At 39.9% G+C, this 21,765-nt stretch overlaps 1 protein-coding gene across 9 annotated transcripts in view; it reads right to left on the minus strand.

Moving 5' to 3' along the window:
- The window catches only part of ADGRL3 (adhesion G protein-coupled receptor L3), a 2,099,109-nt gene that overhangs the window by 728,865 nt on the left and 1,348,479 nt on the right, over window positions 1-21,765 (minus strand). Inside the window, exon 21 of one of the 9 annotated variants that reach the window (XM_075863912.1) lies at window positions 14,520-14,599. The exons of the other annotated variants lie outside the window; for them this stretch is intronic. Coding sequence (XP_075720027.1) covers window positions 14,579-14,599 — 21 coding nt within the window. The 3' untranslated portion in view covers window positions 14,520-14,578. Of the gene's footprint in view, window positions 1-14,519; window positions 14,600-21,765 lie in introns of those variants that run through there. 9 annotated transcript variants of the gene reach the window in all.

Below are 21,765 nucleotides of genomic sequence, written 5' to 3' on the forward strand. Positions count from 1 at the left end.
TCTGTTGCTCACGGTGTTTCCGTGGGCAACTGCCCCACTTCTCCTTGCTTCTGTGTACCCTTGTCTTGTTTGTCTGTCATGCACATATTGAGCGTAGGGACCGTCGCCCAGTTGTATGCCGTCGCCTAGGACGGGCTGTGCAAGTAGGCAGGGACTGAGTTGCGGGTAGATTAGGGCTCACCTGTCTCTCACCCTATCCGGACATTACAGTATCATTGTGTTTTGTGTAATTTTGTAAATACTTTTTATTAAAACTTTGACACAGCTGTATTCTCTATACAGAGCAGATATCTAACACTATTTACTGAATCCGTCAGTCCTGCGGACCTGACGGGTTTAGTGTCGGCGTGTCCTATGTGTCTTTGACATGTAGGATCCACCTGTAAACTATCACATCTAAGGATGTTAGTGATTGAATCCGGTCCGCTACTTTGCGTAATATGGAGGCTATGTTGTAGTGGCTTATGTTTGGGAAATTTAGTCCTCCATTATGTTTGGGTTGGATAAAAGTGCACAGGGTTTTTTAAATGTTTTCCATTCCAAATATATGTTCTGTAAAGAGCATTGATCTTTTTTGTCATCTTAAGGTTTTAAATAGACTGGTATGGATTGGAAAATGTATAATAATTTTGGAAACATTGGTCTGAATACGATGAGGCCCTTCAGAAAAACAGCCTCTGACCTGTGTAAGTTAATAGTAAAGCCAGAAACTTTTTCATATCTTGTTGTGAGGTCAATAGTTGTTAAAACGTAAAACGGTAAAATGTAAAATGAGCGTAGGATGAGATAAGAAAAGCAATCGGTTGCTGGGAGTTGAATCTCCTGTGGGAGATTGAAACAGTGGAAGTAGGTTTTACCTTTGTTATAGGACAACTCAAACAATCTTTCAGTTGAAGTAACTTTCCTTCCTGTTTGAATTTTAAAACTTCCTCGGCACGGGCGATGCTAGGGTCTTAAAAGATCAGGAGCACAAGCCCCGAGACATATATTTACCCCCCTGAAGAATAAATACATTTTTACATACATATCGGAGATAGTATATCTATAAGACTAAGGCTCCTATAGCTACACCGCTGGATAGAATTGAATGCATTGTCTCCGAATACAGTATAATACATGATAGGCTTAGATACATGGCCCCAGCAGACAGTATCACACATGATAGACTTAGGGCTTATTCAGAAGAGCACAATTCTCGTCCGTGTGCTGTTCGTTGGAACAACGTAAAGCACACGGACTCATTGATATCAATGGGGCTATTCACACATGCGTGAGTTTTCACGCAGCGTGTGTCCGTTGGGTGAAACTCACTGCATGTCCTTTTCACGCACCTAATCGCCCATTGAAGTTAATGGGTGCATGAAAACCACATCACGCATCAATTACACAAAAACAAACAAACAGTGCTTTCAAGTACGTGACAAACACATGCCACACGCAAAGCACACTGATGCAAAACGCAGCACACGCGAACAGATTTACATGCATTTTTTACGCATGTAAATCTGTCACACAGCCTTAAATATAGGGCTCCAGCAGTAAGTATCCTTGTACTAAACCTCAGGGGCAAATTTGCCATTTAAGGGGCCCCAAGCAGAATTATGTCTTGGGGCTCTAATCAAAGACACCTGTAGCGAGTGCCCCACACAATGCCCCCTGTATATAGTGTCACAACACCCCTGTATGTTTCCACACACACAGTCCCCCTGCCAAACATCCTCCTTGTAGACTGTGCCATGCAGTCCCCTGTAGGTAGACCCACATACCCACCTTGTCTCATAAGACATTATTATACATGATAGGCTCAGATAGGCCCAGCAGACAGTATCACACATGATAAACTTAATACAAGGATACTTACTGCTCTGGGCCCTGTATCAAACATATGTTCACTCCCCAAAAGAAAAGGTCTGCGTGTATGTATATGTATATGTGTGTGTGTGTGTGTGTGTGTGTGTGTGTGTGTGTGTGTGTGTCATATATATATATATATATATATATATATACTATATATACACACACACACGTGTGTGTATATACTGTAGACAATCAGGGGGTATACTAGTTGATGCCAGATATATGTCATTGAGACTTCTTGTCTCTGTAATGTAAGTAACTGGAGTTTGGGTACTGGTTTTATGGGTGAATGAATATGTAAGAAGGTCGCTCCATACTCCATGCCTGGTGTTGTCTACCTGAACCTGGAGTCCAGGTGTGTCCAGAGAGACTATTAAAGAAGACTGCCAGAGAGCAGTGTGGAGTGTGTGGTGTTGCAGAAAGACCAGACTGGGAGTGCAAAGCCTGAACTTACCAGGGTGCAAAGAGCAAGCACAATTGGACTGAACCTACAAAGGTTTTTGAGAAGCACTGAACTTGAGCTGTATGTTTTCCTGAAACTAAGGACATTTTATTTTCTACATTTCCTTCTAAAGCAAGCATGTTTAAATTGCTGTTTGTGACCGTGGACAACTGTACATGTAAATCTGCCAGTTTCTGATTGATTGTTTGGCTACAAGACTGACTGGAATGTCCCATTTTACATATGGTGGAGAGCATGGGCAATCGTTGCTAGGGGCAACAGTGTGCAGATTTGTTGGTTTTGAAGTTTTCAACCTTCGAAGTGGTGAATGTCCTGGGTGAAAGCAGCAGGACTAAAAACAGACACTGTTGTAATGGAGTATCTTGTGTGCAAATGGCTGTACTCCGAGAAGTAGTGAGTGCGCAACGAGTTGGGTCTATAATTGGTCAAAGCTCTAATGTTGAGGGGTGTAAAAAGATGCAAACTGCATTACAGAAAATGACTGGGGATGATGTGGAAGCCTATTTAACGGTCTTTGAGCGGATTGCAGACAGAGAAAAATTGCTTTTAGACCAGTGAGCTGAAATGCTGGCTCCATACTTGACCTCACCTTGCAGGATTCTAAGGACTACAGCATATTAAAGGCTGAAATACTTGCTCACTTGGGGGTCAGCCTAGCAGTCCAGGCCCAGCGGGTACAACAATGGACTTTTTTCCAAAGATAAACCACCAAGTCACAAATGTTTGATCTGTTCCACTTAGTAAGGAAGTGGTTGCAACCAGAGACATTTACCCCAGTGCAGATGGTAGAAAAAATTGTGATGGAACGCAATATCCATGCTCTTCCGGTGTTGGTACAGCACTGGGTTGCCCAAAGAGACCCACAGAATGTAGACAGCCTGGTGAACCTTGTGAAAAGATATACCACAGCGGAGAATCTCCTCTCTGTGGGTAAAAATGCAAAGTCCTCTCCGAAGAACTACAAGATACACACCAAACTCCATCAGAGATTATTTAAACCTGGGGGAGAGGGGAGACAAATAGCAGTGGACAACAAAAAGGATTTGGAAAACCGTTCAAAAGCTCAGCCCCACCAAATAATCTGTTGGAGGTGTCATAACCCTGGGCACATAGCAGCACATTGTCCTGTGGGGTCAGATCCCATGGAATGTGATGTGGCTCGACAATGCTCATTGTTTGCATACTCTGTCTGCAGTGCAGTGCCATACCGAACGGGGGTCCCAATGGCAACATTGTGACTACACTCCTGGACTCAGGAAGCCTGATAACTCTTCTTAGGGATAATCCTTCCCATGTGTTGTGTACGCCTGGAAAAAGCATGGCGGTGATGTGTGTACATGGGGATGTTAAGGACTATCCCATTGTTCAAGTGACTATAGAGACTGAATGTGGTAAAGTCTCCCACAAAGTGGGCATGGTAAAAGACTCAATGCATGCAGTCATAATAGGGCGTGAGTTTCCTTTTTTCTGGGAGCTGTGGGATAAATCTCCCAATGTTGACAATGTAATGCACACTGAAATTGTAGAGGAAATCACGGATGCACCTGATTTTCCCCTAGCCGTTCTAGTAGGAGATGAAGCTAAGACCACAGAGTCTGAACCAGCCCTGCCAGACCTTGAGGTGTCTCGGGTTAATTTATGACTGCTCAATTGCAAGATCTCACACTAAAAAATGCCTTAGAAAATGTGACTGTTCTAAATGGTGTTCCCCAAGAGCCGGGAGCTGACAATCGGTATCGTTTTTTTAAAATTAACAACAATATTATATCTCACTGGATCTAAACCTATAGGGATATAGTTACTTCCGGTTACCGTGTAAGCATTTATATTTGCCTCATAAATTATATCTGCATGAATGAAATGATATCAATTAAAGTAATTTGGTAGGCTAATATAATGTGTTCCACAAATGCCATTTATCTCTCTAGTCTATGTTCGATTTTTATATATATATATATATATATATATATGATTTTATATTTTGCATATTTTATTAATTCTTATTTTTATTATTACTCAAAACTAGAGTATTTATCTATATAGGCAATAGTACGAGTAGAGGTAATTTCCCCACTCCTGTGCTCTGGTTACATTACTAGTGCAGTCAGGGACCTTTATCTCTGTTCATTACCGTCCAACTAAATACTGGACTGCTTGTGCAGCTCTGCAGTCCTAGTCCGCTGCACCACATTAACGGTCAGCAGAGTCAGTGTTGTTAGAGCACCTTTCTTAGTGTAGCTACCAGGTGGTAGCCCTATTGGAGCCCATATGTATATTCAGCCACCAAGTCAGCCCTACGTGTTTCTTTACTTTATTTATATCTGCCCTAATTTTTGAGGGGCCTGCAGATTTTAGTCTATTTGATAGTTTAGCGTACAATGTATTAGATGCATCGATTCATGCCTAACGTGGACCCAGATTACTAGCCGCAGTTGGCGGCAGAACACCCTGTCTTAAAAAGGCAAAGTGTATACCCTCCTCTAGATGTCTAAACCAATGATAAGGCTCAGCGTATTTTGCTTGTCCCTCCCCCTTAGAAAAGGGGCTTGTCGTGTTAGTCCAATCATAAGCCAGCTAAACCGGCTTCCCCTGGATGACATGTGGAGAAGTGATTGGATTGACGAGTATGCACTACTGTCAGTGCGATGTTCCCACCTCCTCCCTCCACGCTAGGGTGGGGGGTGAGGCCTTATCGGGACATTCAACACCTTCCAAGATACAACAAGCTGTGCCAACATCCTCGGCATTGATAACATAAAGAGGGGAAAGCAATTATTTGTTAGTGTGAACAGGCTATTTCATAATGGTGGACAACCGATGTGTGTGATTTCACTTACGATATTAATCCTTTTTTTAAAAAAAAAAAAAATTTGTTAATTATCTATTCAAATACAGTATAAAGTAGGCAAATGTATAATACGTCCCACAAGAAAGGCACATAAGTAGGAAAATGTATGGAATATCCCTTACCTATTCAACTTCAGAACATGAGAGGGTTTTCGCATATATGACCTGTCTAGTCTATGGAGGTCATGGAGAGAGAGTTATTATATATGTGGTATACCTTATATTCAAAAGACATAGGTAGAGTCCATAGTTACAAACAGTCCCATTGAGGAAATGTAAGGGACTAAATTAATCCATAATGTTGAACAATGTGACAGATTATGTGTCCCCTTCATAAAATTAGTCGGGATGTCTCTGTTACTTTATATGTTTATATAAAACTAGTAAATAACATATAGTCATTAATTCCCTCGGGACTTAATGTATGACGTCTATAGATACATCTGCATTCCTTCTGGAGTAGAAGTTTGTCTAGATTCCCTCCACGATTGGATGATCTAATGACCTCTATATGCATCTCTCTCGTTCCTTGCCAAGCATGTGTCCTCTTTTCTATGGATATTTCCAATGTGGTCCAGGACTCTTCTCCTGATTTCACGGATTGTTTTCCCCACATAATTTTGTGGGCAAATAGATGTTGCCATATATACGACCCATTTGGACTTGCAGTTTCCAAATTCCCTATTTGTGAAAACTTGTCCTGTAGCCGCACTCTGAAAAGTTTTGCTTTAAACAATATGTTTACTGTAAAGGATCTGCCAGGCACAGCTTCTGTGTCAACGCCCATAGGTAATCAGTCTGCACCTGCTTCTATGTCTCTGAGACCGACTCCATCTTCCACCACTCAGGATGGCAGGCTTAGGAGTGGGAGAGCCTATCACAGCCTGGCCAGACGGAGCTAGCTCCCGCCCTCTGTCTATTTATACCTGCCTTTCCTGTTCCTCCTTGCTTGTGATTCTTCTCGTTTGGTTTCCTGGCCCTGCTGCAGCTTCTTGAACTATTTGACCCTGCTTCTGTGTACCCTTGTCTGTTTGTCTGTCGTGCACTTATTGAGCGTAGGGACCGTCGCCCAGTTGTACCCCGTCGCCTAGGGCGGGTCGTTGCAAGTAGGCAGGGACTGAGTGGTGGGTAGATTAGGGCTCACTTGTCTGTTTCCCTACCCCCATCATTACATTTACATGCCCTGCATCATCCACATTTGAAAGTTCCCGCTGGAGTGTCTGGCAGCCAGCCTATCAGTGGTGAACACTCTGTAAAATGTCTGTGGACCAGTCGGTCTTTGAGGTTCCTACCTCTTCTAAATGTAATAAGTGGGTAGGATGCAACCGCCTTGTTAAGATAGTTATCGGCGGATAAAATACCCCAGAACTTTCGAAAGATGGTCCTGATTTCTCTATTCCTGTTATCATAAGTACCCACTACTATGATCTGGGTGTGGTTCTCCTCCTTTGTTGTTATTTTTGGGACTAATAAATTTGTTCTATTATTGGACAATGCATTGTGATACGCTTGTCTGAGGGTTTTATCTGGGTATCCCCTTGTCTGGAATCTCTGTCACAACTGTCTTGATTAATTCATGAAATCCCCCAGATCCGAACAGTTTCTCCTCAGTCTGAGGTATTGTCCCGTAGGGATACCTCTCCTCAGACTAATCGGATGGTGACTGTCCCATGCCAGGAGGCTATTGGTTGCAGTGGTCTTACGGAAGAGCGTAGTGGTCAAATTACCTCTCTCCGTTTTATTGATGGTTATGTCTAGGAAATTGATTGATGTTGCATGTATCTCTGGCGTAAAGAAAAAGCCCAGTCCATTTATATTTAAAGTACTGACAAATTTATTAAAGTTGTCGACCGAGTCATTCCAGGCAATCAAAATATCGTCTATATACCTCACCCATAACAAGATGGGCGAGGTAAATGACGTAAGATTGTCCGAGAACACCACCTGGTCCTCCCACCAACCAAGATAGAGGTTTGCTTAGCTGGGGGCCACAGGGGCTGCCCATCGCAGTCCCCCCCCAGTTGGTGAAAAAGTTGACCCCCAAATAGAAAAATGTTCCTGGTCAAGATAAAGTTAAGCATGTTAAGAATTAACTCATTGTGGGCCTTGTATTGGGTACCCCGTGTTTCGAGGAAGCACCGTACAGCCCCGCATCCCTGTGCATGGGGTATGGCGCTATAAAGTGTCTCCACATCTAAACTTGCTAACATTGCTCCAGGAGGAATCTCTATCCCCTCTAGCCTCTTTAGAATGTCAGTGGTGTCTCTTATATAGGAGGGGAGGGCATGAACAAAGTCCCGCAGAACACTGTCTACATATACACTGATGTTTTGTAGGAGACCATCAATGCCAGACACTATTGGTCGGCCTTTAAGGGGGTTCGTTCCTTTGTGTATTTTTGGTACACTGTAAAAAGTTGGAATTTGTGGATTGTTTGGACACATAAATTCAAATTCCTGCTTGCTAATCAGTTTCTCTCTCATAGCTTTTTGCAGGATATTTTGAATTTCCTCCACATCACTATTTATTGGATTGTGCACCAGTTTTTGTTAATTGTCTTTTTCGTGTAATATGCATTGGCACATAGTTTTTATAGATTTGTACATCCATAACTACTAGGTTCCCCCCCTTATCTAAGGGTTTTATTACGATTGATTTATCACCCTCTAATTTTAAGTGAGGTAGTCTCCTGTGGTGTTAAGTTGTTATAGTGCTGGTATGGGTCTTTGTTCGTCCCCAGTTGTTCTTTTTCCTTTGTTACAAGTTCCACAAAAAGGTCAATGTTGTTTGTTTCACCCATAGGTGCCGCTTTTGTACTTTTCTTCTTTAGATTCCTGAAGGGACCCTGCCCCTCCACTCCCTCATTTTCTTTTAGGAGATCCATTAGATTTAAAAAATCAGGATAGTCTGCTTCTTCTATTTCCAGTTCCCTACATTGCTTCAAGTCATGGTTCTTATAGAACTTCACCCATTTCAATTTTTGTGCAAATAGGTTAAGATCTTTGATCCATTCAAAAGTATCAAAACGAGTTGTCGGGACGTATGACAGTCCCTTTAATAGTATGAGGTCTTCTGATGTTAAAGTTTTTTGGGAGATGTTAATAATTTGCATCTTATCTGTACTGTTTTCTTCCCCATTTTCCTCTAGATCTAGATGTCTAGGGTTCACATGTTGTGCACTCCTACATCCCTTTCTTGTTGTGTGGACCTGGTTCGTAGTGCATAACTCGTTGTTGGATAGTTGGGCCCTAAAAAATCCCTGCTGCCAAAGAAACCTCTCCTTGGACATGTACCCCTCCCACGTTGGGGTCCCCCATATGTGGGGCCCTTTATAGGGTTATTATAACTAGGGCCTGGATGTTGTTTTGCAATGCCTTCCGAGTCTGATTGTTCAACATCTAAAGAGGATCTTTCTGAGTTTGTGAGTTCCTTGAGTCGAGCCTTCAAAATTATACGCTGTATGTTCTTTAAAGGCCTGTAATTCTGTGAACTGTAGATGTTTTCTTAATTGCGGTTTGTAGCTTCTCTATTGTCTGTTGCAATTGGGCCTCTGGCTGTTTAAAAGCCCCATAATTTTTAAATATCTTAATTTTTTTCAATCTGTTCTTTTAAGGCTAGTGAGGATTTTTCTAGGGTTTTGTTTTCCTGTTCTAATAATATTCGCATAAAACGTACTGAGCTCACTGTTGCTTCCATGACCCATTTTCCCAGTAGTTCTGGTGTTCTTGCTCTCCTTGCTAGAATTATATTAATTCTGAGACCTTTAGGAAGTATATTTTGTTGTATGTAGTTTTCCAGACTTTTGACCTCCCACCATGATCTGATGTTATCTTTATAGGTATTTGCTAGTGTATTAAATGCTGATTTCAGCGTTGGGGTGCTCGTAGTGGTCAAGTTTACTCTATCTGAAAACACCTCCTTTGCATCGGTTAACTATTATATCGGATGACCAAAGGGAACAATGAAGTTGTGGAACAATTAGTGGTCCCAGGGGCCTATGGAAAAATGGTGTTAGACATGGCTTATTCCATGTGGTCATCTAGCTACAGATAAGACTAGGGAGCGTATCTTTCAGAGGTTCTATTGACCAGGTTGCTATAAAGACATTTAAAACTACTGTAGATCGTGCACTACCTGCCAGTTACATGCTCCTGTGTCTCATTTGAGAAGCCCTTTGGTGCCTCTTCCTGTAATCAAGGTGCCGTTTGAGCGGATTGCCATGGATTTAGTGGGACCATTAGTCAAGTCTGCTAGGGGACATCAGTACGGCTAACTGTATTGCTCATGAGTTGTTTCATATATACACTAGGGTGGGTCTTCCCAACAAAATCTTGACAGACCAAGGTCCACCATTTATGTCCAAAGTGATGAAAGAATTATGTAAGATCAAACAGTTAAGAACTTTTGAGTACCATCCGCAAACGGACGGGCTGGTAGAAAGGTTTAATAAGACCTTGAAAGCAATGTTAAAAAAAGATGTTGAAAAAGATGGTAAAGATTGGGATTGTCTTTTGCCATATTTGTTATTCTCAATCAGGGAAGTTCTGCAGGCCTCTACAGGGTTTTCCCCATCTGAGTAGCTATAGTGTAGGCACCCTTGTGGTCTGCTTGATGTAGCTAAGGAGACATGGGAGTCTGAAGCCACCCCTTATAAAAGTGTAATTGATCATATTGCAGGAAAGAATTTCTAAGGTGATGCCAATAGTGAAGGAACACCTACAGAGCGTGCAAGAAGATCAACGAAGTATATACAATTACTCTGCTAGAATTAGGGAGTTCAAGCCAGGTGACTGGGTCTTAATACTAGTGCCTACCATTGAGAGCAAGTTCTTGGCTAAGTGGCAGAGACCTTTTGAGATCCTGGAAAAAGTTGGAGATGTGGGCGATGTATAGAGTGCATCAGCCAGGCAAAAGGAAACCAGTGCAACTATATCATGTAAACTTGATTAAACCTTGGAGAGAAAGAGAGTCACTGCCAGCACTAGCTTGCTCTGCCCCCTGGTCCTGACCCAGAATTCCATAAGATGACAATTCATGATACTTTGTCTTGTTCTCAAAAACAGGAGAGTAAGGAATTTTTGCAACACAATAAGAACATGTTTTCTAGCTTGCCAGGTTGCACTAATGTTATTGAACATGACATCATTGCTGAGCCACAGGTAAAATTTAAGGAAAAGCCTCACAGAATTCCAGAAGCCCGTAGAGGGGCTATCTCACAAGAAATCCAGAGAATGTTAACATTACGGGTAATTGAAAAAACTAAAAGTGAATGGAAGCTGGCGCTTCTGTAATGATTTTCGGAAACTTAATGAGATGTCAAAAATGGATGCCTACCCTATGCCCCGGGTGGACAAACTAATTGAAAGGATAGGACCGGTTAGATACGTAACAACTCTAGACCTCACAAAAGGGTATTGGCAAATATCTTTGGCAAATGAGGCTAAAAAAAACTGCTTTTTCTACTCCTGATGGGTATTTTCAGTATATCAGGATGCCTTTTGGGTTGAAAGGAGCCCCTTCCATGTTTAAAGGGGGAATAGATGACATATTAATTCCACACAAAGAATTTGGAGTGGCCTACTTAGATGACATTGTGATATTTAACCTAGATTGGAAAAGCCATTTAATTTAAGTAAGGTTCAGGCTGTGTTCGATTCACTTAGAAATGCGGGGTTTACTGCCAACCCAGAAAAGTGTTCCATTGGCATGGAACAGGCGAAGTACTTGGGCTACATTGTAGGAAGAAGTATGATTAAACCGCAAGTCAATAGGGTAGAGGCAATACAAGATTGGCCAAGTCCTCTTACAAAAAAGCAAGTGAGGGCTTTCTTGGGCATTGTTCGCTATTACCGACGGTTGCTGCCTAACGTTGCCAGTATGGCAGCTCCTTTGTCTGATCTTACAAAATGTAAAAAGTCGGTAATGATACAATGGTCTGCTGAGGCAGAAAAAGCATTTAGCGTGTTGAAAATGGCATTATGTAGACAGACAGTGTTGACAGCACCAGATTTTTCTAAATAGTTTATAATACAAACTGATGATTCAGAAGTTGGGTTAGGGGCAGTCACGTCTGAGGAAATAAATGGAGAAGAGCATCCAGTACATGAGCAGAAAACTCAACTCGTGAGAAAAATTACTCTATTGTAGAAAGAGAGTGTCTGGCAATCAAGTGGGCACGAGACACTTTAAGATATTACTTGGCTTGTCTCAGACCATGCACGATTGAAGTGGATGAGTCATAATAAGGGAAATAATGCTAGGGTGATACGTTAGTTTCTAGCATTACAAGACTTTGATTTCGTGGTGGAACATTGGCCAGGTAAATTGCATGTAAATGTAAATGCACTGTCAAGGGTCCACTATTTGGTGGCAGCAGGTAACAAGCCCCTCGGCTTTTGGCAGAGGGGGGGTATGTAAACACTCAGTGGGTAAAGTAGTTGATGGCAGATATGTGTCATTGAGACTTCTTGTCTCAGTAATGTAAGTAATTGGAGTTTGGGTCCTGGTTTTATGGGTGACTGAATATGTGAGAAGGTCGCTCCACACTCCATGCCTGGTGTTGTCTACCTGAACCTGGAGTCCAGGTGTGTCCAGAGAGCAGTGTGGAGTGTGTGGTGTTGCAGAAAGACCAGACTGGGAGTGCAAAGCCTGAATTTACCAAGGTGCAAAGAGCAAGCACATTTGGACTGAACCTACAAAGCTTGGTAAGAAGCACTAAACTTGAGTTGTATGTTATCCTGAAACTAAGGACATTTTATTTTCTACATTTCCTGCTAAAGCAAGTCTATTTTAACTTCTGTTTATGACTGTGCACAATAAATTCTGGACAACTGTACATGTAAATCTGCCAGTTTCTGCCTTATTGTACTGACTGGAAAGTCCAGTTTTACTAATATATATATATATATATATATATATATCTATCTATATCGTGCGTGTGTGTATATGTGTATATATATATATATATATATAGTGTGTGTGAGTGCGTGTGTGTGCGTATATATATATGTGTGTGTGTGTATACATATACATGAGACATGTAGCCTATAAAGTGTGGGGTACAATTAACACAAAAAGTATAGCAGAAAAAATATATAAACTTTATTAACATATATCACAACAATTAAAAGATGAGTTATACAGAGCATGAATAAAAACGTTCAAAAATCGCAAGGGATAGGAGTATGTAGAAATGGGGACAGAGTCTAGTAAGATAAGGTAAACAGACTAATTGCGTCAAAGCAATAATGCAGATGGTAGCATGTGTGATACAATAATGTACATAAGTATTAATGTATAGTGATAAACACACTGAAAGTCTGTTGCCAACAAAATGTATATTAATGACCTCCCGAGAAACTGCTTAAAAAACAAAAACATGGAAGTAGGTAAATACTCAAAGTAAGTATATTTGTGAGAGCAAGCAGCATGGGAGGAACAAATTACATGACATACCCATACTGCTGATGGTATCCCTGCAATGAGAGACCGTCAGACCCGACGCGCGTTTCGGCGGGATGCCTTCGTCCGGGGGTGGCGTCTCTCCAGCTGGGATCACCCCTTTATATGATCCTATGCCCAATCATGTGCATTTGCAAATAAGTCAATATGATCTTATTATCGGCGTCATGCGCCAGGTGTAGAGATGGCCGCTCGTATACCTCCGACGGCGCGTCATCCGAGAGGGAGCAAAACACCGGCGTCTGACGCACCCAGATGCAGACGCACCAATCGGAGGGAAGAGAAACCCCTCCCCCTGACGTAAGCGCACAAGACAAATGCCAGTACAAAGAAAGTGACTGGATGTTACAAAGGAAGCACACGATTGGGCAGGTTGTCAGGGAGCATAGAGACGATATTACGGTATAATGCATAGAAACATTGAACCTATTAAGCTTTATAGCGATAATCAATATGTGTTACATGTACATATATATATATATATATATATATATATATATATATATATATATAAAAATGTGACCATTAGAGAAGTATAACTCATATAGTAATAAATGTCAGTCTCTAAATGTGTTAAAAAGTAGTAATGAGATAGATACCTAGCCATATAGTTATTTTAATGTAAAAGACGCATCAATGTGAACAGTGCTAGACACAGAAAAACCAACAAAAAGTGACTAGATGAAATAATTTAATATATAAAATTGGTGAAAGATGATAATAACAAAAAAGTGAAAAATATTTATAAATAATAACCCGCAAAAAGACATTAATAATCATAAAGTATAAAATTGAGTAATGAATTTAAGTGCAAGTAAGAAAGAGTATATCAAAGGGGAGAGAAAAGACATGGACTGCACATCCACTGTATACTATGATCAATGCGGCTAGGCAAAATATTTAAATATGAACGAGAGGTTCTTTGTAACATTTTGATCAAATTGTATGCAAGCCCACTTGCCACTTCACGGCGACCTCTAAAAGTGGGTCCCTACTCTAGCGGTTGCCGCACCGCATGGCGGCTACTGCCACCGCAGCACCGCTCCTGCAGAGGGAGCAACCCAGGGGCCCAAAAACACCCATGCCTTCAGACCGTGCCAAGCCTCTGTTGTTTTGTTTTACTTGGTACCAGCACTCCACACTTTTGGCCCAGCTGATTTTAATGTGTGGTGCTGTGTGGTGGTGTCTGTTGCTGTAGTGCTGCACTTGTGGGGGGACGTGGCCCAGAGCCAAGGAGGCTTGGCACGGTCTGAAGGCATGGGTGCTTTTGGGCCCCTGGGTTGCTCCCTCTGCAGGAGCGGTGCTGCGGTGGCGGTAGCCGCCATGCGGTGCTGCAACCGCTAGAGTAGGGACCCACTTTTAGAGGTCACCGTGAAGTGGCAAGTGGGCTTGCATACAATTTGATCAAAAAGTTACAAAGAACCGCTCGTTCATATTTAAATATTTTGCCTAGCCGCATTGATCATAGTATACAGTGGATGTGCGGTCCATGTCTTTTCTCTCCCCTTTGATAAGAAAGAGTATATACGAATATATACAGATAAATAAGTGAGTTAAGAAATGGGAAATTAATGATATGTGTACATTAATGATATGTGTACAAAAATCAATAATGTAAAAAATAAAAAATAATAAAAAATAAAAATATGAATATATTATGCAGTGTATAAATGTCATAAACATACAAGTGTAGATGGAAATAGTGAATAATATAGATAAAAGAATTTCTTTATATATATACAAATAAATTTGTTACATATATGTAGGTATAAACAAATACGTAAAATACATATAAAACATATATATAGATAATATACATATAAATAATATGAATAATGATAAAGAGTAATAATAAGATACAATAGATACTCGGACAGTGATATATAGTATTTCGCGAGAGAATAGGTTTCTTCAATTTCTTCGGAATTTTCAAGTCTCAATTTCCTCTAGCTATAGATTAATTGATTGGTTCTATGATCAGAAAAAGGGGGGGGGGGAAAGATGATTAGATAACTATACAAAATAACAAAAATGAATAAAACATACTTAAAAATGACCCGCTGGAGGTCAATGGTCAGAGAAACGGAGCAAAATTTAAGTTTTCATTGAGTCCCATAGGACGCATTGTTCCCAGAGTCCAGATTCATTTGGACTCACATTTCGCTAAGTTTTTCGAAACATCACCTTTACGGATATTTTGTATAATACAGTCTATCCCTTTTATTTTCAGTTTGGTAGGGTCACAAGAATGGTACGTCTTAAAGTGTCTTGCGATCGGTTTTAAAGTTTCGATTACTTCCGTCTCTTTTGCCATAAGGATGTCACGTACATGTTCCCTTACTCGAATTTTAAATTCCCTCGTAGTCAGGCCAACATAAATCTTGGGACAGGGACATGTTGCATAGTAAACAACTGCTTTGGTAGAGCATGTGATCGGATGTGTGATGTTATAGATATGCTTACCTGTTGAGTCAGAGAAAGAGGTCGCTTGCTCAATGTTGGGGCAGGCCACACAGTGACCACATGCCTTGCATCCCCATTTAGGACCTTCTTAGTTACATTACTGGAGTTTGCACTCACACATAACTTTTTCATCTTTAATGAGAACTTCTACTTGCAGCTCCAGGGGACGGCAATGGGGGCAGCTTGTGCCCCGTCGTACGCCAACTTGTTCCTGGGGCTGTGGGAGAGGGATCTCTTCCAGGGGAGGCAGGATGTCTCTATGGACAGGGTCATTTTTTGGGCCAGGTACATAGATGACATCCTCCTCATCTGGAAAGGTACATCGGAGTCATTCGAGACTTTTATTGGTGACCTAAATAAAAACAAATTGAACATCAAACTTACACATCATTACGATAAACACCAGGTGGAATTTTTGGATGTCAAATTAACCAGAGACTCAAGTGGTTTCCTTCAGTCTGATGTGTTTCGAAAGGCCACTGCAGTCAATTCCCTCCTTCTCGCCTCTTCTTCTCACCCCACACAGACTGTTTGGGCCGTCCCAATAGGTCAATTCTTACGTATTGGACGGATCTGTTCTTCCTTGGACGGATTTGAGAAACCGGCATACGATCTTACAAATCGTTTCTTGGCACGCGGATATAGTAAACGCTCAATAAAGAAGGCCTACCATCGCGCCAAAAACACTTCTAGAGAGACTCTTTTGTTCCCCAAACCCAAAAATAAATCCGGAACACAGGTAAGATTCATTACAGAATACCATTCACGCTGGCATCAGATGAAGGGAATTCTAAAACAATTTTGGCCTATTTTGCTTACAGATTCTACCATTGCAAAATACATCCCTAAATACCCCTGTGTTACAGCGAGACGGTCCAAGAATCTTAAAGACTATCTAGTGAGAAGTCACTATCAGAATAAGAGCCAGAGATTCCTGTTTGGAACAAAAGGTCCTAAATGGGGATGCAAGGCATGTGGTCACTGTGTGGCCTGCCCCAACATTGAGCAAGCGACCTCTTTCTCTGACTCAACAGGTAAGCATATCTATAGCATCACACATCCGATCACATGCTCTACCAAAGCAGTTGTTTACTATGCAACATGTCCCTGTCCCAAGATTTATGTTGGCCTGACTACGAGGGAATTTAAAATTCGAGTAAGGGAACATGTACGTGATATCCTTATGGCAAAAGAGACGGAAGTAATCGAAACTTTAAAACCGATCGCAAGACACTTTAAGACGTACCATTCTTTTGACCCTACCAAACTGAAAATAAAAGGGATAGACTGTATTAAACAAAATATCCGTAAAGGTGATGTTGTGAAAAACTTAGCGAAATGTGAGTCCAAATGGATCTGGACTCTGGGAACAATGCGTCCTATGGGACTCAATGAAAACTTAAATTTTGCTCCGTTTCTCTGACCGTTGACCTCCAGCGGGTCATTTTTAAGTATGTTTTATTCATTTTTGTTATTTTGTATAGTTATCTAATCATCTTTCCCCCACCCCTTTTTCTGATCATAGAACCAATCAATTAATCTATAGCTAGAGGAAATTGAGACTTGAAAATTACGAAGAAATTGAAGAAACCTATTCTCTCGCGAAATACTATATATCACTGTCTGAGTATCTATTGTATCTTAATATTACTCTTTATCATTATTCATATTATTTATATGTATATTATCTATATATATGTTTTATATGTATTTTACGTATTTGTTTATACCTACATATATGTAACAAATTTCTTTGTATATATATAAAGAAATTATTTTATCTATATTATTCACTATTTCCATCTACACTTGTATGTTTATGACATTTATACACTGCATAATATATTCATATTTTTATTTTTTATTATTTTTTATTTTTTACATTATTGATCTTTGTACCTATTTAATACACATATCATTAATTTCCCATTTCTTAACTCCCTTATTTATCTGTATATATTCGTCTATACTCTTTCTTACTTGCACTTTAATTCATTATTCAATTTTATACTTTATGATTATTAATGTCTTTTTGCGGGTTATTGTTTATAAATATTTTTCACTTTTTTGTTATTATCTTTCACCAATTTTATATATTAAATTATTTCATCTAGTCACTTTTTGTTGGTTTTTCTGTGTCTAGCACTGTTCACATTGATGCGTCTTTTACATTAAAATAACTATATGGCTAGGTATCTATCTTATTACTACTTTTTAACACATTTAGAGACTGACATTTATTACTATATGAGTTATACTTCTCTAATGGTCACATTTTTATATATATATATATATATATATATATATATATATATATATATATATATATGTACATGTAACACATATTGATTATCGCTATGAAGCTTAATAGGTTCAATGTTTCTATGCATTATACCGTAATATCGTCTCTATGCTCCCTGACAACCTGCCCAATCGTGTGCTTCCTTTGTAACATCCAGTCACTTTCTTTGTACTGGCATTTGTCTTGTGCGCTTACGTCAGGGGGAGGGGTTTCTCTTCCCTCCGATTGGTGCGTCTGCATCTGGGTGGGCGCGGCACTCCGGCGTCAGACGCCGGTGTTTCGCTCCCTCTCAGATGACGCGCCGTCGGAGGTATACGAGCGGCCATCTCTACACCTGGCGCATGACGCCGATAATAAGATCATATTGACTTCTTTGCAAATGCACATGATTGGGCATAGGATCATATAAAGGGGTGATCCCAGCTGGAGAGACGCTACCCCCGGACGAAGGCATCCCGCCGAAACGCGCGTCGGGTCTGACGGTCTCTAGTTGAAGGGATACCATCACCAGTATGGGTATGTCATGTAATTTGTTCCTCCCATGCTGCTTGCTCTCACAAATATACTTACTTTGAGTATTTACCTACTTCCATGTTTTTGTTTTTTAAGCAGTTTCTCGGGAGGTCATTAATATACATTTTGTTGGCAACAGACTTTCAGTGTGTTTATCACTATACATTAATACTTATGTACATTATTGTATCACACATGCTACCATCTGCATTATTGCTTTGACGCAATTAGTCTGTTTACCTTATCTTACTAGACTCTGTCCCCATTTCTACATACTCCTATCCCTTGCGATTTTTGAACGGTTTTATTCATGCTCTGTATGACTCATCTTTTAATTGTTGTGATATATGTTAATAAAGTTTATATATTTTTTCTGCTATACTTTTTGTGTTAATTGTACCCCACACTTTATAGGCTACATATATCAGTTGTTGAGGGTCAATGCACCAAGTCACACTTGGTTTTACGTAAGATCTTGTCTCAAATATAGCATTCTGGTTATATTTCTGTTACTTTTATCAGCAAGATCGCCTCCTGTCTGTACCAATAGGTTTTTCATATACATGAGACAGCATATCTATAGCACTACGACCCTATAGCTATGGCTGGTATTAGATATGGTGCCCTGCTTGCTGACATTGTGGCTCCAGCACTGGACCCAGGAAAGGTAAGTATAAGAAATACTTTGCTTCTGTATGTGTTACTAATTTTTTTGGTGTGTTTTTACAGGTTCGGATGTTGAACTACGTCAGATGACGGCTTTTTTATTCCCAATAAAATGGTTGAGGTTTGTGTGCTTTTTTAAAAAAAATGTTTTTATTTCAATAGAAAAAATATTTTATGTCCTTTGTATTTTTTTTATTTTTTTTAAATATACATTTTTATTATTATTTTTCAAAGCATAACATACACAAAATCAAAACAGGTTTACTTTCTCATCCATAAAGTAATCTCAGGTCCATATCGTACAGTAAGTACAGTAATTATATATTGTTTTGTTTTTTTTTTTGTTTTTTTTCCACTAGTTAAACAAGATGCAATGAAAACATTAATTAAAATACCAAAAAGGAGAAAGAAAAAGAGAAGAAGAATAAAGTGAAAAAAAAAAAAAAAGAATAAACAGTTATGATTCAAAAATACATTTTTTTGGGTACAGTTTTACTAAATCGGAAACATATCAATGACATTACAAGACTTTATCGTCATAAGCTTCTATAGGCCCCTTATTTACTATTATGAAATCTTTGCCACTATATCCTAATGTCCTTACACCAACAAATAGGAAGAGCTTCCAATATTTGTTACATAAGAAGGAGATGTTCTTAAAACATTGTAGTCTGACCACAATGTCCAATTACTTAAAAATTTCCCATATGAATTGGAGCGAACCGCTACCATTTTTTCCATGGTGTAGTCAAATTGGAAAAGATTATTTAACTCGGTGGTAGTAAGAGGGTCTGAGGATTTCCAAGTCCTAGCTATCATCAGTCTAGCAGCTAAGATGACATGCCCTGTTATGCACCTGAAGTCCCTGGGAACATCAGCAAGACCAACAAAACATAGCGCCAATGCAGGGGAGGGGCTAATTATATAATGTAATATAGTGGACAAAAATGCAAAGGTAGCTTTCCAGAAACTAAAAAACAGTGGACAATTTCACCAAACATGCATATAGTCGCCTGACATACCACAATTCCTCCAACAAAGGGGAGAGTAAGAAGGATTAAATTTAGCCAGCAGCGCTGGGGTTCTATACCATGTAAGCAGTATTTTATGCGCTATTTCTCTATGACTCTTATTGCAAGGCCTGCCCTGCAGTATCAAACACGAAAGAATTTCCGAGTTCATACACTGGCAAAAACTATAAAATCTGAGACTTCATTAATTGTAGCTCCAAAAATGTAGTGTACAAAATCACCTGTAGCTGCCCCATGGATTATATAGGCAAAACTACCAGGGAATTCAAAAAGAGGAGTTTTGGAACATCTGGGGGACATTGCGAACAATAGGGATAAACCAGTAGCTAGACATGTACATCTAAAACATGGGGGAGATGCAAAATGCCTCAAATTTACAGCTATGGAGCTTATCCATCCATCACCAAGGGGAGGAGACATAGATAAAGTGGTCCTCCAAAGGGAGTCTAGGTGGATATTTATAATGGGTTCCGTAATTCCATATGGACTAAACGAACAAGTAAATTACTGTTGCTTCATATAAATCCCACTAAAGACCAGGTCTCCATTTTGGGAAAATGAAAAATAAAAATAATATCTATAGCTTCACATCTCCTGTCCAAATTTATAACACATATACAACTTCTTTATGGTTTCATATGTGACAAAAGAGCCATAAATAAAATTATCAATGCCTAGATGATAATTTTACTTCCTTTGCTAGCAAGATTTTTCCATTTTAATACTAGACAGGTTTTCAATGAGAGTTTATTACCTTCTAGATAAGAATAGTATATTGGTAAATACTGCCAAAAATATCCAATATAACAAAATTTAAAACCCATTAAAATAAAGAAATGGGCCCCTTTGATGTAGTCTATCAACCTCGGTTTAATAGTCAGCACAAAACATTTACTGATATTAAGTAAACACCGTAGGAGACTTTAGAACACATCTAACCCCCCTCCCTCCCTCCTTGTCTTACATTCCGATGGATGTTACTACGTGTAGACAGGCATTCTTCATGCTCCTGTTCACAGACGGCCAGCTCAGCTGCAAATGCAGCGAAACACCAACTGTGACAGGATACACAAACCCATTGGCTGTCGGCCCTTGTGGGAGGAGTTATGTGCTGCACATGCAGACATGGATACCTGCCTTCCTTTTGAAGGTATTTTCTTTGTTGACATCGCTACAGCTGCTACTCCTGAATACTCCACAGATACGTCATCGGGGTTGGGTCTCGATAGGGAGGATTTCATTAGATAAATAGATGACTCCTTACACATGTGAGGGAGGACGTTACACGCCGTGACAGGTGTTTATCCCAGCATCGTGGGAACAGATGCACTTAACTATCTTTGCCACTGCATAAGATTTATCTCTTTCTTGCTCCAAAGCCTCCGACTATAGAGGCTAATTGGCCTAAACTCCCCTGAAGAATTCTGGCCACAAGGAAACGCGTGGAGAGAAGGCATAACACTAGTTGCCTGGACACACATAAAGGGAAAATAGGAGGTTTCCCAGTCCCCAGCTACAGGATCAAGATGGACTTGGATACACTATAGAACGGGTAGGGGGGTGGATTACCCCAAACATACCTTTTTGAAAAACCTCTTCCTTATGCAGTAATATTTGGAGCTTTGCATTCACTCTGTACAAACGTATAGAATGTCCGTTTTCTCTCACAAAAGGGAGCACAGTTTTAGCTTATAAATTTGTCCTGTGTTTATGTTTTTGCACATTTTTAAACAAATAAGAAGTAAAAGTTATATTTTATAAGCTCTATCCTTATTCCAGTGATTTTTCATTAATTCTAAATAGAGTATTTATATTACAAAAAAACCTTTGGTGGAAGGAATTAAAACACCACCTGACATCTATTCTATGACTCTCACCCTTAGAAATTTTAGAGGCCCAATTCATCGCCGAATGCCATTCTGCGAAGGTGATAACCAGATTCAATTCCGTCTCCCATTTAAGCAAATACCCTGGTTTACTTAATATCTGAAGTTTAGAAATAGTAGAATAAAACCATGAGATGCACTTCGATTTAGGCGCAGCAGAGTTGAAAGCCACAAATGCACTACTCGGGAATAACCGCCCATCCATGTTCCTACTGCACAAAATGTGACGAATCTGAAAATATTTGTACATATCATGGGTAGCTATACCATATTTTT

This window comes from Rhinoderma darwinii, chromosome 1, assembly GCF_050947455.1.
Source record: "Rhinoderma darwinii isolate aRhiDar2 chromosome 1, aRhiDar2.hap1, whole genome shotgun sequence".
NCBI lineage: Eukaryota > Metazoa > Chordata > Amphibia > Anura > Rhinodermatidae > Rhinoderma > Rhinoderma darwinii.